At 37.1% G+C, this 25,028-nt stretch overlaps 1 protein-coding gene across 9 annotated transcripts in view; it reads right to left on the reverse strand.

The window, feature by feature from the left end:
- Window positions 1-2,149: 2,149 nt before the first annotated feature.
- Window positions 2,150-25,028, reverse strand: part of SIPA1L2 (signal induced proliferation associated 1 like 2) — a 119,594-nt gene continuing 96,715 nt past the window's right edge. For 5 of the 9 annotated variants that reach the window (XM_071738972.1, XM_071738975.1, XM_071738976.1 and 2 more), the window contains 8 exons: window positions 24,587-24,811; window positions 22,980-23,133; window positions 19,991-20,210; window positions 13,335-13,466; window positions 6,982-7,035; window positions 5,922-6,045; window positions 4,264-4,345; window positions 2,150-3,395 (listed from right to left, as the gene is read on the reverse strand). In XM_071738972.1, coding sequence (XP_071595073.1) covers window positions 3,249-3,395; window positions 4,264-4,345; window positions 5,922-6,045; window positions 6,982-7,035; window positions 13,335-13,466; window positions 19,991-20,210; window positions 22,980-23,133; window positions 24,587-24,811 — 1,138 coding nt within the window. In that variant the 3' untranslated portion in view covers window positions 2,150-3,248. The remainder of the gene's footprint in view (window positions 3,396-4,263; window positions 4,346-5,921; window positions 6,046-6,981; window positions 7,036-13,334; window positions 13,467-19,990; window positions 20,211-22,979; window positions 23,134-24,586; window positions 24,812-25,028) is intronic. The other 4 variants (XM_071738977.1, XM_071738974.1, XM_071738979.1 and 1 more) reach the window with 3 other exon arrangements.

Genomic DNA, 25,028 nt, shown 5'->3' on the forward strand with positions numbered 1-25,028 from the left:
CTTCTGAGCTGAAAAGTTGCTTTTTCTCCTCGTCTTTGCAGTGGAAGAGAGAAGCTGAGGAAAAACTTGTTCTGGCAATAAATGGGGGTTGTGATGATTTCAAATCATGCAACACTAATTGCTAAGTGTCACTGAACTTCTTAGATATTAGAAGCAGCCAGCCCAGAGAGCTCAAGAAATGTTGCAACAACATAAATCCTCTTCCAGAATGAAAATAAGTTTTTTTCTAAGCAACTGCCCTTCAATAAGCTACTTTATACTAGAAATACTTTAAACGTTTTTCCCACACAACTGGATTTTTGGCACAGAAAAGATGAACTATTTTTAAAATTTATATTAAAGAATATCCAGAGGATGTAGAAAGTTTCTGTATAAAGCTATCACTGCCTAAAACCCCAGTGTGGTTACACTCCCAGGAAAAACACCCAAAATTACCCTTTATATTTGTAATGGAGGTCTCAGAAAAAAACACACCTAATAAATACTCTTCACACTGTGAAAAATGTCTTAGAAAGCATCCATTTCAGTAAAGATCTACACAGAAATCAGGATATTCTGTCTTTTAAGACAGAAGCAGAGCATTTTGTAATTTTGCCATGACTTATATTTGCCTCTTTTACAGAATCAAACACCCCTTTTCAGGTTTTGTTTCTGTATCTCAGTACTTCACAGCACGACCAAGACTTTGCTGACATTTTAAACCACTTCCATATTATTCTTTTAATCCAAATTACAACCAGTAAATTTCTCAGCCATCCCTCCTAACTTGGCCATGGCTGACACGGATTGGTTTTACAGACCTGAGCTTCCAGACAAAGCTAAACCAGAGCCCACTTCACAGACAATTTCAAGCCCCAAGAGATGTCCAGCAATGGAACTGGACAAGAAGAAGCCCAAAAAACTCTTCCACTTCCAAAATGTGAGATTTGTAGACAAAGTTTGCTGTCACTTGGAAAGAAAGAGTTTCCAATTGGACTGGAAAAGAAGAAATCATTTTTGTAGCAAGGTGTCTGTTTCCAGTAACTGATGAAGATGCTAAAATAAATATTGGAATAGAAAACTTTACACAAACTTAATCCAGTCCCTTCAGAACCAGCTTAATCTCAAGTTCATTTCAGCTCACACAGCTTTTCAAGGTGGACAAACCAACCCTCACAGACTCTTGTTCACAGACAAATTGCCCAAGGTGTTCAGCACTGTTATTTGGCAAGGTCTCCACCAGCTGGGTTTGCTAATGACTCCTCTAAGGTGCTTAAATCAGAATTTAGTGTAACACGACTGCCATGTTTAATTACTGTGAGTTACCACAGCTTAATGCATATTGTTTGGCATGAAACAGTCAAGTTTTGATGAAAAAATACAAAGTAGGTTTTTTTTTTTTTTCATTTGGATGCAGGGAGACCAAAGTCTTGATTCTCTGCCCATGTCTAAGCTTTCCTAAGGGCAGTCATTCAGAACAATTATTATAGCAGGGACAGAGATTTGTTCAACTCACAAAACCTTCCTTAGCCAATATGCACTAACAACAGACAAAGAATTTTACTTGCATCAGCTGAATCTATTTTTTTAGCCATTTAGCAATTTTCTGCAGGTTTCCCTTAATGCCTTCAGCTGCTGAAAGGAAACTGGGCTACAAACATGATCTTGAACTTTTTTTTTTTTCCTTTTTTCTCTCAGAAGGGTAGCACACAAAGTGCTCATTAGCTTCATTTTCATCTTGCAAAATTGTAAAGTTTTGGAACAGGCTTTAAGCTCAGTGCTATACCCAGAACATCTCACACATGCTAACACTGCAACCAAGCCCTGGGCTGCTGGCACAAGAGAATGGCAAGCTATTTGCTGCCACAATTAATGTAAAATAATTTAAAAAACCTAGATCCCCATTGAAAACTTTCTTTAGGATGGATTTTTGGGTAATGGGGTTTTTCTCCTAGGTCGCTGATCAGTGCCTGTGAACAGCCCAAAATTTTTTTCTTCTTTAACTCATGCAGATACCTCAGTTATGGCAAAGGATACAAGAGATGAACTTTGATAATGTTGATGGTAACGAGGACTTGTGAGAGCCCTTGGGGGTCTGGATTGTCTCCAGAGAGTGAGAACAGGTACTGAACTCTCTGACAGTGGCTACAGATACTCCAAAGGAAATTAATTTAGGTTTAGATTTTTAACATTTATTAAAAAAAGCAGGATGTATGTTCATTTCAAATTAAACAGTTAAAAATGTTAAAGCATACAAACAAATCAGTTGTGTACTAGCAGCATCCAATTGTTAGAATTTTCTAGAACTCCTCAGTACAGTCTTGGCAAGCTAAAAATATTACAACTTGCAACCAACTGACCTCACCATAGTGCAGATAAAACAAACTTTATAAAAACAACAATTTAAGGTTAAATAAGCTTAAATAAAGGTGTTAAATACAAGACACTTGATCAAAGCTTCTGTACAAAGATAAACAAATTTGGCATTGTACAATTGATTGGCTGGCTCACACCATACATGATCTCAAGAGTTAAGCAGTGGAACTGTTTAGCTGAACATCAACTATACAAAAGTAACTGAAGTTGGGAGGGGGCTAACCCCAGTGAGCCATTTACAAGGCATGTGTATTTTTAGAAAATCAGAACACTGTTTATATTCAGGCACCATTTGTTCCTGCAAATAAATAACCTCTAATGTATCTGCATCCAAACTAGTGTTAAACACATCAGTGCTAACATTTTATAAACACAGCTTTGTGACTATTCACTATACCTCCATTCTTATTGCTATGACAATGTGGACTGTGGAAATAAAACTACTGTACATACAAAAAAATAGAGCACCTTTTAAACATTAAAGTATATGTCTGGTTATTCTTTTTTATCTTACAATACTGAAGCCCAAGCTAATGTAAATTGCTTTAACATCTTCACCAGCGCACCTGAAATGCAGGAACTAAAACCCCAAATATTCCTCTTCAGGCAAGCCCCAGCCAGAGCATCTTCTAAAAATGTCTAAAATGACACTAAGGATTTTTTACATTCATCTGCACACAAACAAATATCTGCTATCCTCTGCTTTCTTAATACAAAATTAAAGACAGATTACCACAGTTCTCTCTCCTTTTCAAATGAATAAAGCTGGATAAAGAATGTAGCAGAAACACCTAGAATGGATTGAGAACACAGTGAGATCATTACCCCGCTAATTCAAAAAAATGCAGCTGTTACATTGTTCAGACAAGGCTGTGCCAGGGGCTGCTGCATCATTAGGATTTTTTGTCTATCGTATTGAAAAACCATTCTGTAAATTTCCTCAGCTGAGCAGCTGCTGTTTGAGACTCCTCCTGCAGCCTCATGTTGTCCTGTCTCAGATGCTGGACCTCTGCTTGGAGAACTGCCTTGTCTTGTTTTTCCTGGTTAACAAAGATAAAAGTTGCATAAAGTGAGTAGCTGTGATGACAGCATTTATTTTTGTTGTATTTCTGTGCAAGTCTTACAGCTGTATTACACTGAGCTCCCTAATCCATTCTAACAGCTACCACCTGTAAGTGAATTCCCTCAATATGCTCCAACTACTTTGAGAAAATACTGCAAGCTAAAAAGAAAACTAGATGCAACCTTAATACAAAAATTATAGCTCACACCTTTTTAGAAAAAACTTCAAGCACTAAAAGCATGAGAGAGCCCAAATCATAAGGATTTGATTTCAAGCATGCACTAAAGGCAGACAAGTATCTCATTTCAAAATTTTCCCTTTTATGATAATTTTCTTACTAAAAGCAATCTCATTCCTACCAGTCCTGGCCTAATCTCCAGCTCAGACATTAGACAGCAATTAAGATGCAAAGCAAGTCATTATTACATGATCAAGATACCAAAAGGGAACAAGGATGACAAATCTGGAGTAACTGCTGAGTAACAGTGCCCATGTCCCTGTCCCCATCCTCTGTTGAATCCTAGGTACCCTAAACTGAGATGCAGTGCTTGTTCTTCCTGGGGCATCACCCTGAGGACAATTACTCTGGAATAAAGACCCATAAATTATCCAGCCTTGGGGCATCTTGGTCACATTAAGGGCACTTCAGCATCCTCATCAAGTACTGGGCTCTACCATTCATTAATTACACTCCCTAGTTCAACTTCTGTACTTCTTTGAGCCCTTGATGAACCCCTTTTAAAAACATATATAAAATATATATTAATTATACATATATTATTATATATTATTATATTATTTATCTATTAAAACCAGAGAGTAATAATACTGGTGCTGTTCTTTACCTTTCTCAGGTCAGTTTGGAGCTGCCGGAGGATGACTTCCAGCTGGTTTACTTTTCCAGTCAGAGTACTTGGAGCATGTTCCCTGTAAATAAACCACTGCCTTCAGCTCTGAGTTACTTAAAAACATTTTCTCCCCCAGCTTTTGCAGATTTATAATAAGGCAAACAAAACAGTTTAGGAAAACACAGAGGAAAGCAGCATCAGCAGAAGGCTGTTGCTGCAATATCTGATATCCAACACTGACTCTCCTCAAGCAAATCAGGCAGAAATTGCAATGATTTTAAGGAGGAATGTTTTAGGAATTAATTTAGGAATTAATTTCACATATCCTCAACAGTGCAAGTCACACTTGCTGGTAAATGGTGTGCTGAGCACCTTTGTTAACAAGCTGCTCTCTGATAAGGACTGCACTAATCCAAAAGCAAGCTGCAGCACCAATTACTGTAAACCAAAAGAGCTCTTAAAAGAGGGGTTTTTTTTCTGGTCTGTAGTTGTGTCATTTCCAGTAGAGGATAAACCTATTGCTTTATGGAGATAAATATTTTGTTGAAAGGTCAAAACCTATGAAATATTGCCACAGGTTAATCCAATGCTTGGCTGAAGGGAAATAACTGAGAATGGCTTCTGGTTCCTGTGTGACATAAAGCACTGTCAGAGACACTTTCATATACATTTTAGATGAAATTAGACATAATGTGAATTGTTTTTGCTGAAGAGAGTTAGAGCTGAAAAAAAAATTGTGCATGCAAGTGCACAAATCTGACAGAGTTACCCATGCTAGAGGTGGAACATCCTTAACAGCCTTTGCAATCCTTACTGATCACTTGGCTGGGGAAAGATGTGGACAATAAACAATTTACAATAAAGGTGCTTTACCATGTAAGAGAGCTAACTTGTGTAAAATTGGTTCAAATTAAAATGTGGTAATTTAACAAGCAAGAAGACTTTTCCCTTCATTCCCTGATTTTCCATGCCTGCAGCTGAAGAGCAAGACTCATCAGAGATCTGGTTTTCTTTTACAGTTTAGTAGTGGACATATACTGCTGAATCTGGTTTTTTAAGAAGTCTCCTCCTCACAGCAGAGAAGATAGAGAGAGATTAAAAAAAAAAAAAGGCAAAGTACCCCAGCTTCAGCATAAAGGTTTCCTGCAGGACTCAGTTGCAGTTTTTATTGATTATTTTACCTCTGTATAAATGAAAAATTATGGACTTAAGAGGAGCAAGAAGTTACAAAAGATAGGTAGGAACACTTGTTAGAAGGTTTGAGCCATTTGCTGCAGATAAGGGCATTGCAGACCACAGAGCTGAGCTCTTGTTATCAATTCTATTTAAATGAAAATATAAATAGTGCAACACAAATTGTTATTGCACAGGAGGAATACAGTGAAAAATCTGGTAAGGTGAAAGTCTGCATCTAATTGTACTCTGCATTAGAGGCATATTCTAGTGAGAACTTTGTCTCTACTACATATTTTCTTGATAAAACTGCTCAGGAGTTGATTTTAAAATTTTCAGTATTTTTCAAAATTAAAGAAGTGATCAGTCAAGTAACAAGTCTGCCACCAAGTAGCAGTGAAACACAATCTGACATGCAACATCAAGAAAAAAATCTTTCCTTAAAATATGTTTGTAAGAAATAAACCTTAATTCTGACATACCCAGTAGCCTCAAGGAAATCTTTTCCCTCTGTGGGACTTTCATCCAAAGGTAACTCTTGTGTTCCTTCCAAGCACTGAGCCTGTTGCATATCATTCAAGGTGCAAAAAGATGCTACTCTCTGATCTGTAAAAAAAATAAGGATATGTTTAAAGCTGGACATACACACAAAAAGCCATATTACAGCTATTTTTCCAGTTAAATGAGAGAAATGGATGTAGGTTTCTACATCACAGCTCTGAAGATAACCACCAGATGTAAAGTATATTCCAACTAGTTGGCTTCCCCACATCTGCATCCAAGGGCAACCCTAAATCAGTGTTTGGTGTCTATCAGCAGTGTAAAACAGATTTCTTGGAATCAGCTAATGCTGATATGAACAGTAAATTGATCTTGGTGGTATCTGCAGAAAAGCATTTGAGAATTCAGGGCCACAGCCAATGGCAATAATAATTTAGAGAAAAGATTTGCATTTTCCGTGGATTTAAAAGCCAACGGAGTCCTCAAATCCGCACCATTCATTTTGTGGGTTTTTTGGGATTTTTTTGCTGTCTCAAGCATTTGCAGAACTTAATGGCAATCTGCAACTCAGGAAATTGAGAATGAATAAATTCACACTACTTCCCTCAATTGAGGTTTTGTTCTAGCTATGACCAAAGCACACTTTTATCTACATTGGATTCCACCGGAACAGAACATAACAAGCACGGATGCAATCACCTATGGATGTACATTGTGGCTGCCAAAATACATCCATCACCACATCAGAGAAGTAATGCCATGCACATCATCACTGCACAGAACAGGAGTAAAGGATGCATTCATTAGGGCTGAATTTGTCTTCCTCCAAATAATAGGATCCGTATTTTGCGGAGATTGATTGAGCTTATTTCTCTCAACCCAAATCCCTGGCTGTGGGCTGGTAGAAGTTTTGTCCCTCTCTCCCCTTGCTCTTCCACCCCACAAGCCCAAAGCTTGCATCATCATGCAAACGTGCAAACAGAAGGAAATAGGAAAGAAAGTTTACAAAAAGGCAAAAAGCCATCAATCCCAGACCATCACCTAGAAACGGCGTGTGATGACAGAACGGCCCAAATTCTTCATCTGAGTCAAAACCTGGAATAAGATTTAGAATGGTCCTATAAACAAGACAGTCCATCTGCACTGGAGCAGCTGTGGCCCTCACCTACAGCTCACACACTGGAATATTCCCCCTGCAATCCCTGCCCTCAGCCTTCCAAGGCCAGTTTTGCCCCAAGCTGACTTGACAGTGAAGCAGGAGGTGTCATGCCCTGTGTCTCTATCCATGATTCCCAGTGTCATGACACAGCATGACATGTATCATGACAGGTATCATGACAACATAACATGTATCACAACAGCACAACAGGTATCATGACAGCTTGGCATGACACACAAAACCCCAACCCCCTCCCCATCCCAAGCACTGAGCAACCAAACAGTGAATTCCGACCCCATCATCTTAACCAGGAAGGAAATTTGGGTTTACAAGTTCTGCCAAACAAAAATAGGAAATCACTAAAAAGCTCTTGGAAGGGATTTTTTTTTTTTTTTTTTAAATGAGAAATTTTAAGGGGCAGCAAAGATTGAAAATTCATCTGATTTGATTATAAAGAAGCAAAGCTGTGTGTAATTTTTTGGCCAATTTTAAAGGCCATGGCTCATTTCCCCTGCTTTTATCCCTCTGACTAGTGATGGATCTTAGCAAGAAGGAACATAACTTTTTCATGTGCTGACAATAAGGTAAGAATATAATTTTAAAACCACAATCAGCAAGATTTATAGAGTTGAAACTTATTAAGTCAAAGACTTCATTCCTGTGAATAAACTCAAACTAGTTTACCAGTATGTAGGCCAGAAACTGTTTAAACATCAGCTTGAAAGACACATCCAATTATTGATTTCACCTTTACACTGTTCACATTTTCATTACCACTTGATAGAAGAAAACAAAGCCAGCAATAAAGATGATGCTGTTGCTGTTTTTCCCATGGCTAACAATATGTGAGAGGTGACGTTGGGTCTCAGAGGCAATTCAACTGCAACATAAAAATCTGCATTTTTCTCTGCTGAGAAAGCTCCCTTAAAAAGAATGGCCATTTGTTTGTTCTATTTTGTCAGCTGAGAAAATGTTTTCTCAGTTTGATTTCCCCAGCAGTATTTGAAATCACCTTATTCTTGATGGATAAAAGCAGGTGTAAAACCAGGTACATGCAGCTGTTTATGAAATCACATGATGCTATTTTTAAACATGGTATATTAAAATATTCTCATATTATTTCAGCACACAAAAATAGAAAAACACAGGAGACTGCAAGGAAGTATAATGTGTGGATTCACTTTTTCTTCCTTGTATAATGCCTAATGAGTTTCAACTGCACATAACTTAAAAATATTAAAGCTTAGAATGGGAAACAAATTGTTAATTAGTTTCCATTTTCCAAGTATAACTTAAACATATTTTTCCAATAATCCTATCTTTATAAAATAGGAAACTAGATTCTCACACTCATTAGGTAAGGAATAAGCTCTCTACATGGCTACCAATAATCAGAAGTCTCCAATCATATCATATAATATAATATGTAAATGCCTGCATTGCTCTTCAAAGAGTAGTTCCTTAATTTTTAATGCCAAGTTAGTGTCCAAATCATCCTCTGAACAAGTCAGTAACTCAATAAATCTCTGTAAATCCAGTGCATCACCAAGATCTTGGACTAGCAAAGTATTTTCCCTTTGAATACATTTCAAGTACTTTTAACAACGTTTTTATTTTCAGTAGTAACTATATCAAATCTCACTGAGCTCCCTGTAAGTTTTTTCATGCTTGGCAATAGTTTGACCAATTTACTGTTTAAATCAGAACTGTTTCTAAACCTGAACAGTGGTGAAGGCTGAAATTGTGCTTCAAAGAGAAAAATCTTTCTACTGATTTTTGTTTTCCTTGCTCTTAGTGGAATTGGCTTGACTCTGTGTTCATGAAAATGAAATCAAAGCTACCTTCACCTATAGCTCATTTTTCAAAAGAAAAATCCATTCTATTTGACTAGGAAGCTGTAGACATAAGTTCTTCTTCTCCAGAAACTATTCAGCTCAGTGCAAACTGAACAGAAGAAAATAGACATAAATCTCATAGCTCTTATTTTTATCTGAGCCACCCTTGCTGAACCCCACACAGGACCCATGGATGGAGAATTAATTGTAAAAAATATATTGGTGTTTATATCAAAAGTTTAAGCAAGACCAAAGCAAGACAAAATTCATGTCTGACTTTAAAGAACTGTATGGTTGTAGCCACTAAGAATTTGAATCTGGATCTTCACTGTTCCAACCCTTTAATAGAGGCCAGAAAAAAGTTAAAATGAGTGGATGCAGCCACTCTGATTACAAAGGTAAAGTCCACCCACCAACATCCACTGACAAATGCACTGAAACAAAAGGAGCTTCACATCCCACATCCATGCAGTAGAAATGACCAAATACTAGCTAAACATTTGAATTTTTTACTTTTTCCAGCAGATTAACACACTATTTTGGTTAAAATAATTATCTCTCCTGCTGAATGCTTCATTTCTTTCTCATTATGTTATGCTCAGCATTACTTGCATTAAACTATAAAGATTTTCAATGGAAGTATTAAAATATTATTAATTATACAAGCACAGATGTTTCTGCAAAGATAAACTGGCTTCAGGAAACAGTGCATTCTGATTGGCACTAGTAGATGTTCATAAAAATAACTGGGTTGGGAAAAAAAAATCAGAAGTTGAAACCACCTCCTTTAAAGAGCTCAAATCAGAGAGAGCAGAGGAGTTTTCTTAGGCTGCTAATTCCCATAATATTATTTACCAAACACTAACCAGCTTTTTTTTAAAGCACAATAAACCCAGTTTAAAGTAGCACACAGTAATAGCAACAACAATTATTTATGATTGTGTCAATTCTCTTCTATAGAGAGTAACAGATATGGACATCAATTAGAAAGGCTTCTCCTTTTGTTCCACAAAACATCAAAAAGAGACAAAATTACCCATCAGTAACATAATAGAGATGTTGAAAGCCTGGCCCTCCTCCCTAACATGGAGATCTATTGGGAAGATAATACAAAAAGATAATTAAAAAAAAAAATACATTCTTTCCTTTTCCCTTATTCTTTTCTGAGATTTCTTCACTCTCCTTTTTCTGATTCAGCCTTTCCAATCTTTTCTATCAATCCCCCATCTTTATCTTTGCTTATTTCAACATCCTTGCTTTCTTTTTTCTTCCTGTAACTTCTTCTTTTTCACCCCAACTGCCCTCTCTAAAACTCTGCCTCTTTTGCTGTACAGTCACATCCAGTTCTGGCTATTTTTTTATTACTTTCTTCAGGAATTGACACAAAAATATGACACCTGTGTAATTCTAGCATGCCATCCCTAGTTACTGTCTCTTTGCAACACTGGCCCAGGTTGCCCAGGGAGGTTGGGGATGCCCCATCCCTGGATGGGTTCAAGACCAGGATGGATGGGACTTGGATCAACCTGGTCCAGTGGGAGGTATCCCTGCCCATGGCAGGAGGGTGGGATTAGATGATTTTTAGGGTCTCTTCCTCCCCAAACCAGTCTATAAGTCTACGAGCTCCCACCAGAGAGAAGGGAAGAGACCTATCCATGTGTGAAAGAACTGGAAGGAAACCCCTTGCTTGCTAAAGATGATCCCTGGATCAAGAGCAGAGATAAAACTATGTCCTGCAGAGGAATGCAGTGCAAAGATTTAAAATACCATGGCACCAGCTCATGGACACTGATCCTCAAGAGCCACAGCTCAAGCAAAACCCCTTCTGATGCAGCTTCTGGAAGGTGTAGAGTTAAGGGCTGCAGAGCTCCCTGTTGCACTGTGAAGACCTGGCTGAGGAATAAGTACATATTCAGCTTCCCACAAAGTTCTGGCCAAGCAAAAGCAGAGAAAATGGAATCCAGAGAAAATGGGAAGCATTCTCATCACACTTTCAATTGAAAAAAAAAAATAACCCAACAAAAAGCAGCACGCAAAAAGTGATGACTTGTTCCACTCTCATGGAACACAGTTTAAAAAATGCTGTTCTACACAGGACCAAGGGTTCAGTTGGATAAATGCAACTATTAATTAATAAACAAGATAGTCACCTCTTCATTTAGGGAGGGGGTTGGGAACCAAAAATAAGAGCACTGTTCTTGTTATAGCCGTGAGTAAACTCTGAGCACAGATGGTGGTAGCAAAAATCTTGCTACTATATTTAATTCTTAATCCAATTAATGCTTAACATTATAAGCACCTCATTATATATATAAGCACATATATATAAGCTATATTTAACAGTAATTGAGATACAAGCACATTTTAAGACTGACAGCTGAAGGACTGTGAGGTTCATTATGAATGTGGAACTGATCAAAATATTTAATTAATTAATTAATTAAGAGAGAATCCAGAGGCACTGTGAGGGAAAAACCCTGCCCTTGGAATCAGCTTGTAATTCTAGCAAATCAATATTAAGAAAAGACTTCATATAAAGGAAAAATTAAAATGAAGTCTTGAGTCTTGGTACTAAAATGGAACAATACTTTGAAATGCCAGGGTGACAGTAACTAGAGAATGACTCTGAAGTTAATTTCTTCAATCAACATTAAACAAAGTCCTGTGCATTTTGTGATCTTTTTCACTGAAGTTTTAGGCATGGTGATGCACTTTGTCTTATTTCTTTGCAGACAGTCCTATATAAAACATGATCACATTTCTACCCTCATCAATTTCATACTCAGAAATTGGCAAACTTTAGGATTATTCACTCACATTCTCACACTGATAGAATGTAGAATAGTAGCTGCAAGTTCATTTTAAAAAGTGGAACCTACTCTTAAGTCAACAGCACTAAAATACATAGGGAAACAGTATCTGCTGATTCATATCCAACACAGTCCCTACCAGTGATTTTTTTAATGACATTCCTATCAGTTACTCTTTTTAAAAGGTCTTTCAGATTGCATGATATGGGATAGAGACAGTTGAACAAAGACCTAACAATCCCATTCCTCATAAAAAATTCAAATTGGGGTACTATAAATTTAGTCAAAACATTCTATCTGCAGATAGATCTAAGATTTTTGCAATGAAATCCCAACAAGTAAATACTCCTCCTCCCCAGGATAGGGCACTGGGGAGATTCCACATCTCTCTTTCAAATTCAAAAGGAAATTACACTCATGTAACACCAACATGAAATTTTTTTCATAGCAATATTACATAGTGAAAACAATCAAAATCTGTTAATAGTGTTCAAAGAAAGGTAAAAACACAGGAGCATAGCTGGTAGAGAATGACATTTTAGTCAGCTGAACTCAAAATTTCCATTAGCATTTTAAAATACCCTTCAAGTAGAAAGTTGCAGGGTTAGTGGACATCAGGACATTCCCTGAGCACAGAAATGCAAATAATCAGGTTAAGAAGCAATATGTATTTAGGGGTGCTAATCACCAGTATTGGCTTGGGGTTTTAACAATGCCATTAAAATCATATAGTAGGGAGTTCTGAAGAGCTTTTGATCAAATTGAAATGTCATCACTTCACACTCAGGGAAGGAATCAGGTACCAGAAAACTGATTCAGATGGTTGCTTTTAGTTAAAAAACAAAGAGAAGATCTCACCACTAATTTCACAACCAATTCTCAGGAAATTAAGACTTGTGTTTTGAGTAATGATTGTCATGAGGATACTGTCATCCTTATTTACACATATCTATGACCATAGATTCCCTGATGAGAGTAACACAAGGCCAGAAATGTCAGAAATTTTAGAACAGCACAGCCACCCAAGCAAACCAACTCTCAGAAACAACAAAACACACTGAACTCTACACACTCAAACCACCTTTTGTGCTTCAACACTGTGCAGGTTTAGCTCTCAGAGAGGTGAATGAGGTTGCTTCTTAGTTACCCTGGTTATAATTTAACACTGCAAAGTTCCTTATCCTGCACTTTAATATCCTTCTCTTATGAAAACTGGGAAGGACTGCAACATCATACATGTTTAAAAACCCAACACAACAAAACTCAGGGAAATGTTACTCCTGGTTTCACTTTAAACACCTAACTTAAATGCTTTCAGTGTTCCCTGAGTTTTCCTGCTCCTTACAGAAGGAACTCAGTAGTTGGAACTAAGTGATTAAACTGTATCTAAGACAGATACTGAAAATATCACAAATACCCCAAATTTTCAGTGACAATCTCCTGCACTGAGAAGTGATACTGCCAGTACAACTAAAGGGCTACAGAGGCAAGCACTGGATTGCTGTAATTCAGAATGTGGCCATACAACATATTTATTTTATAAAAAATTTGTATACTGAACATCAACCTTTATTCAAATTTTCCTGTTACCTTCAAACGCTCGTGCAGCATCTACCAGGTGGGACCAGTCTAGCCCTGTGGCAGTGTCTGGCAGGGGCATCAGGCCAGGATCATTGAATTTGGCTTTATCAGATAAGGACCCATCTGAGAACCAGAATTCATCTAAACAATAAACACAATAATTAGTCTTCCTATAACAATGGTGTACAATTCATTTTGAACTCTCAAAAAATGTATCAGCAAAGAGCGTTTCATTTCTCCCGTTTCTCCCTTTTCCTGTTCAATACTCAGTTTGGATGGAACAAGCTTTAAACTTTGGCAGAATGAGATGGGAAGGGTTGCTAAAGTCTTTTTTGGTGCCTCTTTGCACACAATGTATTCTTAGCATTTTCATGTGAATGCTGTGTGAGCAGGCAGCATCCGTTCTCAAACCACACCACAGCAAACCTGAGCACTGAGCAGAAAAGTTGCTAGAGACACAAAGTTACATTTATAAAGGCTGTGAAGCCACATCTGAGATATTTACATGCAGTTTTATTCTGAAACTTTCACATTTCAGTTCCAGAAACAATTTAAATACACCACCTGCTTTTCTTTCAATGCATTTGTAAATTCCAGTCTACATCCAAAACTCACTTTCACATTGAAAATTCTACTATTCTTAGCTTAGTATTTGTAGCTGGATATCCAAACATGTAAGACTTGTGAGTGAGCTGTAATACACTGTATTTTTTTTTTTAATTCAATTTTAATTGAAATACATCCACAATAAAGCTATGCTTTCAGTTATGCAGTCTTTTGGAAAAGTATCACAAACATAAATCTTAGTAGAGGAGATGCTGTGTTTCATAACTATCTGAAATAGTTTTACATTTTCTTTATCTTTCCATAGTAATCTTCACTCTGATCAATGTGAGCACATTAAAATGAATACTGCTGAGGTTCTTAAAACTTGGCATAAACCACATACATTATTTATAATCACAAAAATTGATCTAGACCATAAAGCTAGTGATACAGTATTGTATCTTTATGACATAGTAAAGTCTGGAAAAAAAAGAAATTTTGCTTCAGGTTTATCTACTTCTATTAAATGAAAAGGTGAAAATAGTAGTTTTTCCTCACATATTTCAGAAGGAAATGCCTACCTAGTTATTCCACTGATTCAGACACTAATATTTATGAGGAAGATTTTTTCCAGGAAAACATCAAGCACAAAAATCAACACAGGAAAAAATGCACACATAAAAATGGAAGATACATTATATTTTAAGAAAATGGTATGTTGTCATTGCCCTGATATCAATGAAACAGAACACCAAAGGCCATTTGAATTAAAGATTTCTGACCTAAAAACCCCAAACCAGTAGCCTGTAACAGAGAACTGCAAGGCATGGAGCAATGACTGGAGTATGTTGTACTCTTTGCAGAAAGCTTGTTTTAAAAAAAAAAAACACACAACAAAAAAACACCCACAAAACAACAAAAAAACCAACCAACCAAACAAAAAAAAACCAACCAAAGAAAATAAATAAATACAAACATAGATAAATCCCCCAGTTACCTTGGGGTGCAAATACATTGGAAACTCAGCATGAGAGCAGTCTCAGAACTTTTGTATATACCCTGGGAATTCTAAGGACCTTATTCATACAAGTACAAATGTTTTATATATCATCCCTGTTGTGGAAAATAGCCAGAATGCCTCATTTGAAAGGCTGGCAAGTCAGTATTTTGGTCCCAGAGCAGCAGGCAAGCCCTAAGGGACTGCCTCTGCTTTTGTGTGATCAGCCTACAGAGGCTGCTGGTGAAACCTGTCAGGAAGCTGCCTGTTCTCTGTGCTATTTGCTGGCTTTCCAAATCCAAGTGTAGGAGTGATAAATTCACCAGTAGTCACCTTTCATTATGTATTGTCTTTGTGAGAATCCCAGTTCACCTCAGGCTGGATCCTGCATCAGACCTGACCGAGCAGCTCCACTGCAGCAACCCTGCCAGAGCAGAGCTCTGAATATTGAGAGCTCTGAAAACTCAAGTGCTGCTGCTGATGGCTGAAATTATAAGTGGAATAACTGAAGAGGCATGTGGATGCCACCACAGAATAATTCATTTTTTGAGCTAGAATTTATGCATTCTTGTGCAACGAGCGTGGTGGAAGAGGGGCAAGGAGGAGAAAAGAGAGAGAAAAATGAGCTTTAACACTCTAAGGCCTCTCTGGGCTTTTGACTTGCAGAAGATTTTTTTTTTTTTTTTTATTTCAGGAGTGCTCTGGGTGAGATGAATAATTTCTAGCCTCCTGTATTTGCATTTTCCCCCAGCTTCTCTTACCTGACTGTTCCCTCCACTTTTTCCCTTCACGAGCAGCTGCTGGCTCCCTGCTCTCTCCCTTTGGGATCCATGCAAAGCTGACAAGTTATGCTTGAACATGTCCAGTTCCAAGTGTCCAGCAGGATATGGCTCATCTCATAATGCTTTCTTCATTGCCCACAAGATTGGGTTTGAAGCAAGACAGACCTACCCCTTATTTCCTCAAAGGAAACAATCTAAGTGTTATCTTTCCATTTGAAAGATTATATTATTTGTGGTACTCCTTTTTGGCACAATATCATTGATCTTGTGGTTTGGGGTCATTTCTGTCATGTTACTCTCTTCCTACACTTGGGAATATTCCTTATTTTTACTGTTGATACATAAAGTATAAAGCATTTTGAAGAGTCCTTGTTTTCACCAAAATTACATGGTCAGTTTAGTTTTCACCAGAGCTCTTCAAACTGACTGTCACTGGGCCCACATGCCTCTCTGTTCAAAGAATAACTTGTTATACAGAAAGAAGATTCATCTGACTTAACCTTTTCTACTTCCAAGACAAACATCCTGCTTCAGCTGGAACTGCTACTTTCATACAGGAGATGCAGACCATGGAAAAATCCTTGCTCAGTGCTCCTCACTTACTGTGTTCAAACTAAATGTGTCAGTTAACATGGAGAGAAGCTTAAAAGATGCTGCAACTGAAGGTATAAATCAAATCAGATGCAGACATAAGTCCTGTTCTCTGCTCTTCTGTCCTGCAATCCCCAATTCTATCCCGATGGTCCCCTTAAACTTCACAGCTTCTGCCTGCTGAACCCCTCTTCAGTGTTACCTAAGGTTGCCCAAAGTCTCCCTTCCAAGATGCCATCCTGCTTGGAGACTTCCTCATGGATATATGCTCACATTATTGTTGTAACAGAGCATGTGTGCTCCCAGTAACTACTTTCTTTTCCCTTTTTTTACTGAAAATAGTTTCATCTTCCGAGATGGTGGATTATTTACTGTCTGGGAGTCTGGAACATAATTAACAGCCTTGATTTCCTCACTGATTTCCAAACTGTTCATGGTGTACATCTGTGATACACAGTGATCCTCTTCCATTTAAAACTGCTTCTTACAATGTTAGTTTTTGATCAAAGCTACCACTGATAGTAAGCCAGTTGTAAAAGAGAATTTAATCTAATTACAGCTGTACATCTGGCAGCTTTTTCCCTACAGAAAAAGAACTTTCATCATTTTTGAGTGCATCATTGCAAAGTATTTCCTTCCTTAGCAGCACCTTGCTCTTTTCCTTACACAACAGGAATGTTGTGCCAGTGGATCACTCATGGTATTTTTCTTTTCCCTTACTTTTAGTGTTTCACAGTAGGAGTGAACCAGAATGCTTGCCATGTCAGTCAGATTGTGCCTCCATGTGTCTTTCTGAATTTCTGACTTGTGTTAGTGCACTGGTTCTGTATCAGTGGTTCTCTTTGTTTTCATTCTTTCCCTTCTAATTCAGCTGCCATGAATTTGCAAGACAGGGACAGATTTGTACCTGCAGCCATGCTAGAATCACTCAAGATGAACAGCACTGTCTCAGGGAATCTTTAATGTCTCTAAGGTAAAATTCCAGAGTTTTAAGCTACAAGAGTTTTGCTTTCCAGTTTAAGTTGAAATAAGATAAAATAAAATACATCTTCCTACATTTTTGTAGTGTGTGCAAAGAACAGCCCTCAGCTCTCAGAGCTTGCATTTCAGGCTTGACTGAAAGCAACTGTGCTTTCACTTCACCTCCCCCAGTGATAAAATAATTTAAAAATCCTGTAGCTTCATTTCCTCATCTCCTTCCAAAGTCAACGTCCCACATGTTTGTTGTTTCTGTCACCAGATCTGCATGGTCATTCATTCTGTCTCTTAATTCTGCTTTCCCAGCAAACTGAACCCTTCAGGGTGCCTATTATGCTTGGTTTTGGTGCTGCTTTGCTCTCCTATTAATCACACTCTTTTCCTTGCTAGAGGGATCTCACGAGACTTGGTGCTACCACAATATTTCATGTACCCCATGCTGGGTAATAAGATGCAAGGACATATCTTTCTAAAATGAATTCCAGCCCAAACCATGCTATTTTTCCACTGATTTCTGTAAACATCAAGTATCAGTAAAATTAAAAGGTTTTAAGATCACAAACACATGTGTTTTCCAAGAGACATTGCTAGGGTAGCTAAGAACCCTGGTAACTGAAACTACAACTTCAAGCTAAAATTAGAAATGAAAAAGAAATCTCACTGCTGCTATAGAATGTAAATACCTGCTTTGCACTGATTACAAAAATCTTGTTAATAAGAACCAAAGACAGTTTCTTATATGGAGATACTGACTAACCTGACTCTGCAAACAAAGGTGGGCAAGTCAGGATGTGTTTGCTTTAGGAGTATAATTACAGAAAAACCAATTAAATTTTCCTTGAAACAGCCACCATAGAAGACTCTGTATTGCTGGTCTCGAAAGGCACTCAGAATACAAAACCAGAAGCAGAAAGAACTAGCTAGAATATCAAGAACCAGCTCCATTTTAACTAAGAGAATACTTTCCTATTGTTTTCCAGCTATGTGTAGATAGAGCTTTCTGTAAGCAGCAGCAAGAATGGAGAATAAGGTGTTTCAGGAGACAAAACACTCAAATTTCACTGCTGGATGAGCAGTACACAACTTGAGTATTCACTATTAATTGCCTTGAGTCAACCTCCAGAATAAAAGAAAACTGGAGGATTGAACCTATGGAACATTTTTCTGTTCCAAGATATGGCTCTAAAAACACAGGCCTAAGACAGTAAAATTAAAAAACACAATGAGGATGTAAGATTATATCTATAGAAATATATGGATTATATATATATAATTATTATATATTATATCTATCTATAGATTTTATCTATATAGCTCCTTCACAGGCTACCAATCTACTGAATTACTCTCAAATGAAACAAAATGGGTCTTCATTCTTTACCAGTAGAAGCAAAGGTTCTCTTCAGATTAAAAGCATTTCACTCTGATAGAAACATATTTTTGGAATGGCAAAAGGTACACCAAGCATCCACTCCCATCTGAAGCATAAACTTGGCACTTGTTTGCAAGACCAGTTTAAAATTAACCAGGGGTTACTCACTAGAACTTAGTCTCATAGCCTAGGCCACTGTAACAAAAAAGACTTTTGTATTTAAGGCTTATTCTGAAGGTTAGCAAGTGACTGCTTGCTCCTGGAAGACCTGATGAATGACAGAGAATTATTACTCTTTTCTTTAATTCATCTGTCTGCATTCTCTCTGGACAGGCACCTACAAATGCCTTTAATGCTCTTCAGATATCCACCCACAGCTTCTTAACTGTGGACTTCAGAGTCCACAACTGCTCTACCATTAACTGTGATCAGCTCTGATGTAATATTAAAGTAGCTAAATAAAAGTGCCTCTTTTTTTTTTTTTTTCCTTAAATTGGGTGTGCCTTGTAAGTCAGACTAAAATAACTGAGAAGCTAAGAGGTTTAGCATTTTATAAAAAACAACTAATTTGTATTAAACATACAAATTCTGGTTTGTAGCCTTAATATTTGTATCTGTCTGTGTAGATCTGCACTAAAATATGTATATTTTTCACAATTTCCTATTTTTTTATTATTATTTTCATAATTTTCATTCTATTTTTTTCCACAACATCACTACAAACTTCTTAGCTCACCACTCCATACTGGCATTATTGCAAGATAAGTATAAAATAAAGATCTTACTCATGAAGACCCAGTGAGTAAAGAGACACCTTTATAAACTGGTTTAAATTTAGCACCCCAGACTACTCTCTTCCTTCCATTACAGATGAAATTTGTATATCCAGTACAAAGGTTTTTCTTAGATGGTAAAAAATAAGTATCAGCAAATTCAGTGTTGAAAATGAAAAGGACAATGATTGCACATTTCAAGACATTACCCAAATGATCATCCAAACAGAAGCTGTGCCATTTAGCTAATATTTTCTGTATATTCCAGTAATTTGAATGCAAACAAAAAATAAACAAAATATAAAAAAAACTGGCCAGCTTGGCTTAATTAGGCAAACACTGGAAAATAAAATCACAAGAAATATCTTCAGATGCTTTTTGCCTATCTCTGGTCTCGTGAAAATATTTTGGGAAGTAAAGTGAATGATATTTCTGATATAATTAATTGGAGCTGATCACTAAGGCAACCATAAGTGGGTACTGCTGACCAAGTATGCTTTTACTAGGGTATCTAGAATACTGATTCAATAATTCATATTTTCCCATTAAGAGTAACATCTAACCTAATATTATTCGAGTTCATTACAGATACTCTGTACTCAGCAATGACAGTAACAGTCACTTACTTCTCAGATTTCCCATTCCAGGAGTCAGGCTCATTCTGGGAGGCAATGTGCTGTGGTAGGGAGGAGTGGTGCTAAATAAAATATCATTTGGCAAAGCTTGGTCCAGCATTGAACTTCGAGAGCTGGCATAGGAAGATCCTCTGCGATTGCTACAAATGCTCTCATCTGAGAGGGTTCGGTAAAGGGTCCTCCGTGGAGACAGATTTCCATAAAATGAAAACTAAACATCAAAATATGAAGGTAGAAGAACATGTATCACTGGTTAAAATAATTCACACAATCATATCCCATCATCAAATCTTGGAAGTATTTTTTTGGGCAAGCGCTCAGGAATTCTCGAGCTAAAACACAAGAGCAGAGATTTGTTCCACCACGAGATCTGCTGTGGCCTCAAAAAAGTTAAAGAATTGGATTTTCATACATCCTCTTGATATTGTAGAAAGTAGCACCCTGGGTTTCTCTGATCCTGTATAGTTTTATTAATTCTGATATGATAAATGAAACCTCCATAACCTTATTATCACAGAATTCCAGGAATATATATAAGGTTACCAATTCTGGCAACATTTCTTCAGGGCTATGCATAGAAGGGTTTGATTTTAATTTGAAATGACTACACTTTAAATGTTAAACATTCTGAACTGATAAATGGTGCAATATAATTCACTGGACAACAAAAGTTACTTAAGAGATTGCATTTCTTACAAAATAGGGTTAAAAAGGAGCATAACAGAGTCCAGTGAAAACTGTTTATGCATTTCAAAAAGTTATTTAAAACACAAGCCAAATATCTGCAGTAAACCAAGGTGTTACTGTATTGTAAAACCATGCCATTCCACTTCAGAAACCCTTCTGCAGCACTACAAATCCAGTTATTCTACACATCTACAAATGTCAGGCTTTACCTTCATTATTGTAACTGGTTTGTCCTGCACAGAACAATTTCATGCCCTGTCCTGTTTTCCTTGTGATTAATTATGAGTTGCACACTTTCTATGTATGCTTAAGAGCAGTAGCTTTTAAAAACAGTTAATATAGCAAAGAAAGGTATCTACATTGTTAGATATATGACAAAACTTGCTCTCTGATGAATCCTTCTGAAAGGATACACAGAATCACCCAGTTATGCCACAAGACACAGTCTTTAGAAAATATTTAAATACCCTTCCTAGTGGTAGCTCAGGAAAGCATTTATCTTGATGATAATACAGAACATGCTCAATTGTTAGAATGTTTAACTGTGTCCCACAGAAAATATCAGAGTATAAAATATTCAGATTCTAATCTAGGAAAGCATCAAAATACTACATGAGTTCTAGAGATTTGCTTGAAAGAGATACAGGCTGTGGGAATAAACATCAGCCAAAGGTTTATTTTACCATATCAGTAAAAATAATCCCAACAATAGACATAAGCAGCATCCTTGAACGAATGGATAGAGGACATACAGAGCATCCCTAAATGAATGGACATATGGTATCCTTCTATTAGCAGTAGTTAAAGAATATCTAAAGACCCTGAGCCTAATTAGAGATCACACTGGGCTAAGAGTTTAAAACCTTCACCTTCTGAACTGAAGTCTCTGATCCTCTTTCCTCCACTCAAGATTCCCAGCAAGCAAGCAAGCATCCTGCTGCAATTCTTGGTTATTACTTAAGTCTCCCCAGCTGTTCACATGCTATCCAAACATGTTGAATGCTATTTTGTGGAGCTTTACAGAGTTTTTTTTTAGGGAGTGACAAAAATTAAATATTACCTCGAGGGTCATTATTCCCTTATTTATGGAGAAGGTAAACCAAAAACCAAATAAAAAATATGATTTGATTCTGTAGAGTCTTACATATTTAGGAAATTCCTTTCTGGCTTGGTTTCAGTGACCTTTACCAAGATTAATATACTCTTTGAAGGCACAATTAAAGACTGGATACTGCCAAATCCTATGCCTGGGGGATCCCCTGCAAGTCAGGACCCCTTTTACTTAGTGCCCCTTTTTTGGGTGTCTTGGGATGGGAAGGGGCCAGCAGCCATTTACCCCAGGATGGCCACATCCCCTCACTCCTTGTTGTTTCTAATTGAGGCAGCCAGGAATGTTGGCAGGTCTTGAAATCATCACAAAAAGCCAATTATTGTATCAATCATAAATCACAAAAACCTCTAGGACATTATGCTTGAGAATTCAAACATATGTAATGCACACTTAACACACTGCACATGAAAAATATATGTATGATCTGAATTTCAAATTCAGCCCTGCACTTAGAGGATTCCCCTGTGTTCCTTTTGCTCAGCCATGCTGATTATGCTATTTAACACACTGTATAAACACAGCAGGTGAAGAGAGCAATGAGGTAATAGCAAAGTGTGACAATTATCTCAAGTAATTTAATTGCTTTGTGCTTTATTCCACATTAAGCACAGAATTCAGACTCAGATATACTTTGGGGAGTGGTAAATTTGAAGTTCTCTATCTGCTTTTTGTGAAGTTTTAAATATTACTGATTTCATACTATGAAGACTTGATGTATGCTGTCTGCTAGCACTGACAGTGATGCCTTTTGAGCAGTTGCCACTGATATGGACATAAAACTGATTCAGACTTCCAACAGAATTGTTGGTATTGAGTATCACAGTGCAGGGGGATGTGGGCTGCTTTTATTCATGTGCCTTGATGTCACAAGATGTATTAATTTAGGCATCCAACCCTGAAAAGGCTACTTTTGATGTTTAAAATTTTAAGTCGCTCAGCCTGCACCTGTCTCTGCTCCAGCTAAGCAAAGACTTATTTAAGTAAATACTGGATTTTGTACATAATCATCTGACTAGATATAATTTTCTAATTGTGGGACATTATATTTTGGGACTTCTGCTCAGTATCAAAAGCATCCTCGTGGAATACATTTGCCTTCTCTGTAGCAATTTTGGGAATAAGAGAAATTCACATCTAAAGTACCTGTGCCTGAGATACAGAGAGCCAAAGAAAGCAGCTTACCTTCCTTCTTCCCTCCTCCACAGAGAGGCTGTCTGGAAGCATCATCTTCAGAAAATCTTCTTTGGAGAGGACTTGCTGGCTTTCAACCATGGCATTCCTCACTGCAGCCTGGAGAGGACTGGATGCAGACACAGCATCAATATCATCATACACTCTGTAAAGAGAATTCATGGTTTTAGCAAGGATAGCAACAGTGCTCTTGGCTTTCAAAGAACGTCTTCATTTTCTGTCATAAGGTAAAAATTGTAAGAATTAACTCCTGACACAGCACACATTTTGATGATTTGATATCCATGGAACTGTTTGTTGAAATTCTTAAACCAGTGGGAAATAAAATTTAGGGATTCTAAAGAACAATTTTAAAAAGCATAATGCTTGTTTCTCCTGGTTTGCCTCTTTTTTTACACACCATGCTTTTCTACTGGTAAAAGCTGTATGAACATGAGTGTTCCCCATAGTTCATAGCAAAATATTTGAACTTTTACTTTCCCAGAAAATAAGAAAATCAGTATTTTATAGTGTGATGTTGTATCCATAGCTTCACAATCTAGCAAAATGACTACAGCCACCTATGGCAAATTTTTCTGAAGTGTATTAATAGTTAATTGTGCCAAGTCTGTTTTATTATCAGCAATTTCATAAAGCTCTTTAGATAAGTAAAACAGTTGTCTTCCTTAATTATCAGCATATAAAAAGGTATTTACAGTCAACAAAATAGTGTCAAGCACCATTATTATCCTTCCTTATGAGAAAGGAGAGAGGGAGAATTTTAACAGATTTACTTTGGAAATGCAATTGAAAGCACCAGAGGCTCCCAGTCAGACAGAACATACACTTGAAACCATTACCTACTACCAAGAGCAGCATAATCAGCAGAAAGAAAACAAGATTTGCTCTGGCAAAGTGTAATTCTCAGTGAATTATATGTTACAGTGGCACAACATTCAGCAAGTGACCCCATTTCCATCATCATTGCTAATTAGAGATGTTATTTCATTTCAACATAATTATCCTCAGAGAGCTATTTCCTCTCTGTGATGTACAGAAAGCTTTCCTAGAAGGAAAGAGGTGAAGCAATGCCAGACTCCATAGAAAATTCTGAAAATATTTTCTGATATATGAAGTGCTTCTATATTCAATTAGTATTTCCTAAATAGAAGCAGCTCTTGAAGATGCTTTTCTAAATTGCTGTGGTTTCAGTCTAAATACTATGGTTTATTATTAAGTAATTAAAATTTATTATTAAGCAATTAAAATTCCTGAAGATTTGTAGAAAATGTCTTGGAGACCTTATTAAAACTGTACCTTCCCAACTGTTTCCTAGAGAAACAGTTTTTGCCTGCACACATTTTCAGAAATTCCTGTCATCTTGCTTCATTTGACACATGGGAAAAAGATGCAGCTGATTAGAAGAGAGAAGGAAATTATCCTATGCAGATATGGCCTTTTTTTCCTTTTCTTTTAGATGTACCTTTGATACAGAAGAATACCCAAGCATTTGAAAGCAAAAAGAAAATTTGTAATTTTCCATTTTTCTATCCTATTTTAATTTTTTTTTTTTCATTACCCTTCTTCCCCCTCACAAAGTTAAGTAGAGTTCTACTTACTCATGGCATTCAGAAACTTCAGCTTCTTCAGGTGTAGGACTTCCTTCTGATTTTTTCCATCCAATAACATATTTACTCACTGCTCCTTGTCTATGGTATGGTTTGGAAACTGACCCAGAAATCTGTTGACTGCTATTCTGGGACACAATATAGACCTTGGAGGTATCAAGGGAGCCACTTTTCTTGGAGCAATGTGTTGATGGGCTTCCTGAATGATGTGACCCACTGAAAAATCAAACAAAAAATAAAAAGGCAAAAATGAATTCTGCTATACAGCAAGAAATCAGAAACTGGTGTGCAGTTATAACTCTTAAAGTTTTTCTCAAGGTTAAAATCAAGGTTGTATACACACACTGGATAAATTAAAGCTCTGTGGGAACACAACTGTGACAAGTTTCTGTAACAAATGATGCATTCAATTCCACTTGCTGAAATGGCAATG

The sequence above is a fragment of the Heliangelus exortis genome, chromosome 3 (genome assembly GCF_036169615.1).
Source record: "Heliangelus exortis chromosome 3, bHelExo1.hap1, whole genome shotgun sequence".
NCBI classification, from domain to species: Eukaryota; Metazoa; Chordata; class Aves; order Apodiformes; family Trochilidae; genus Heliangelus; species Heliangelus exortis.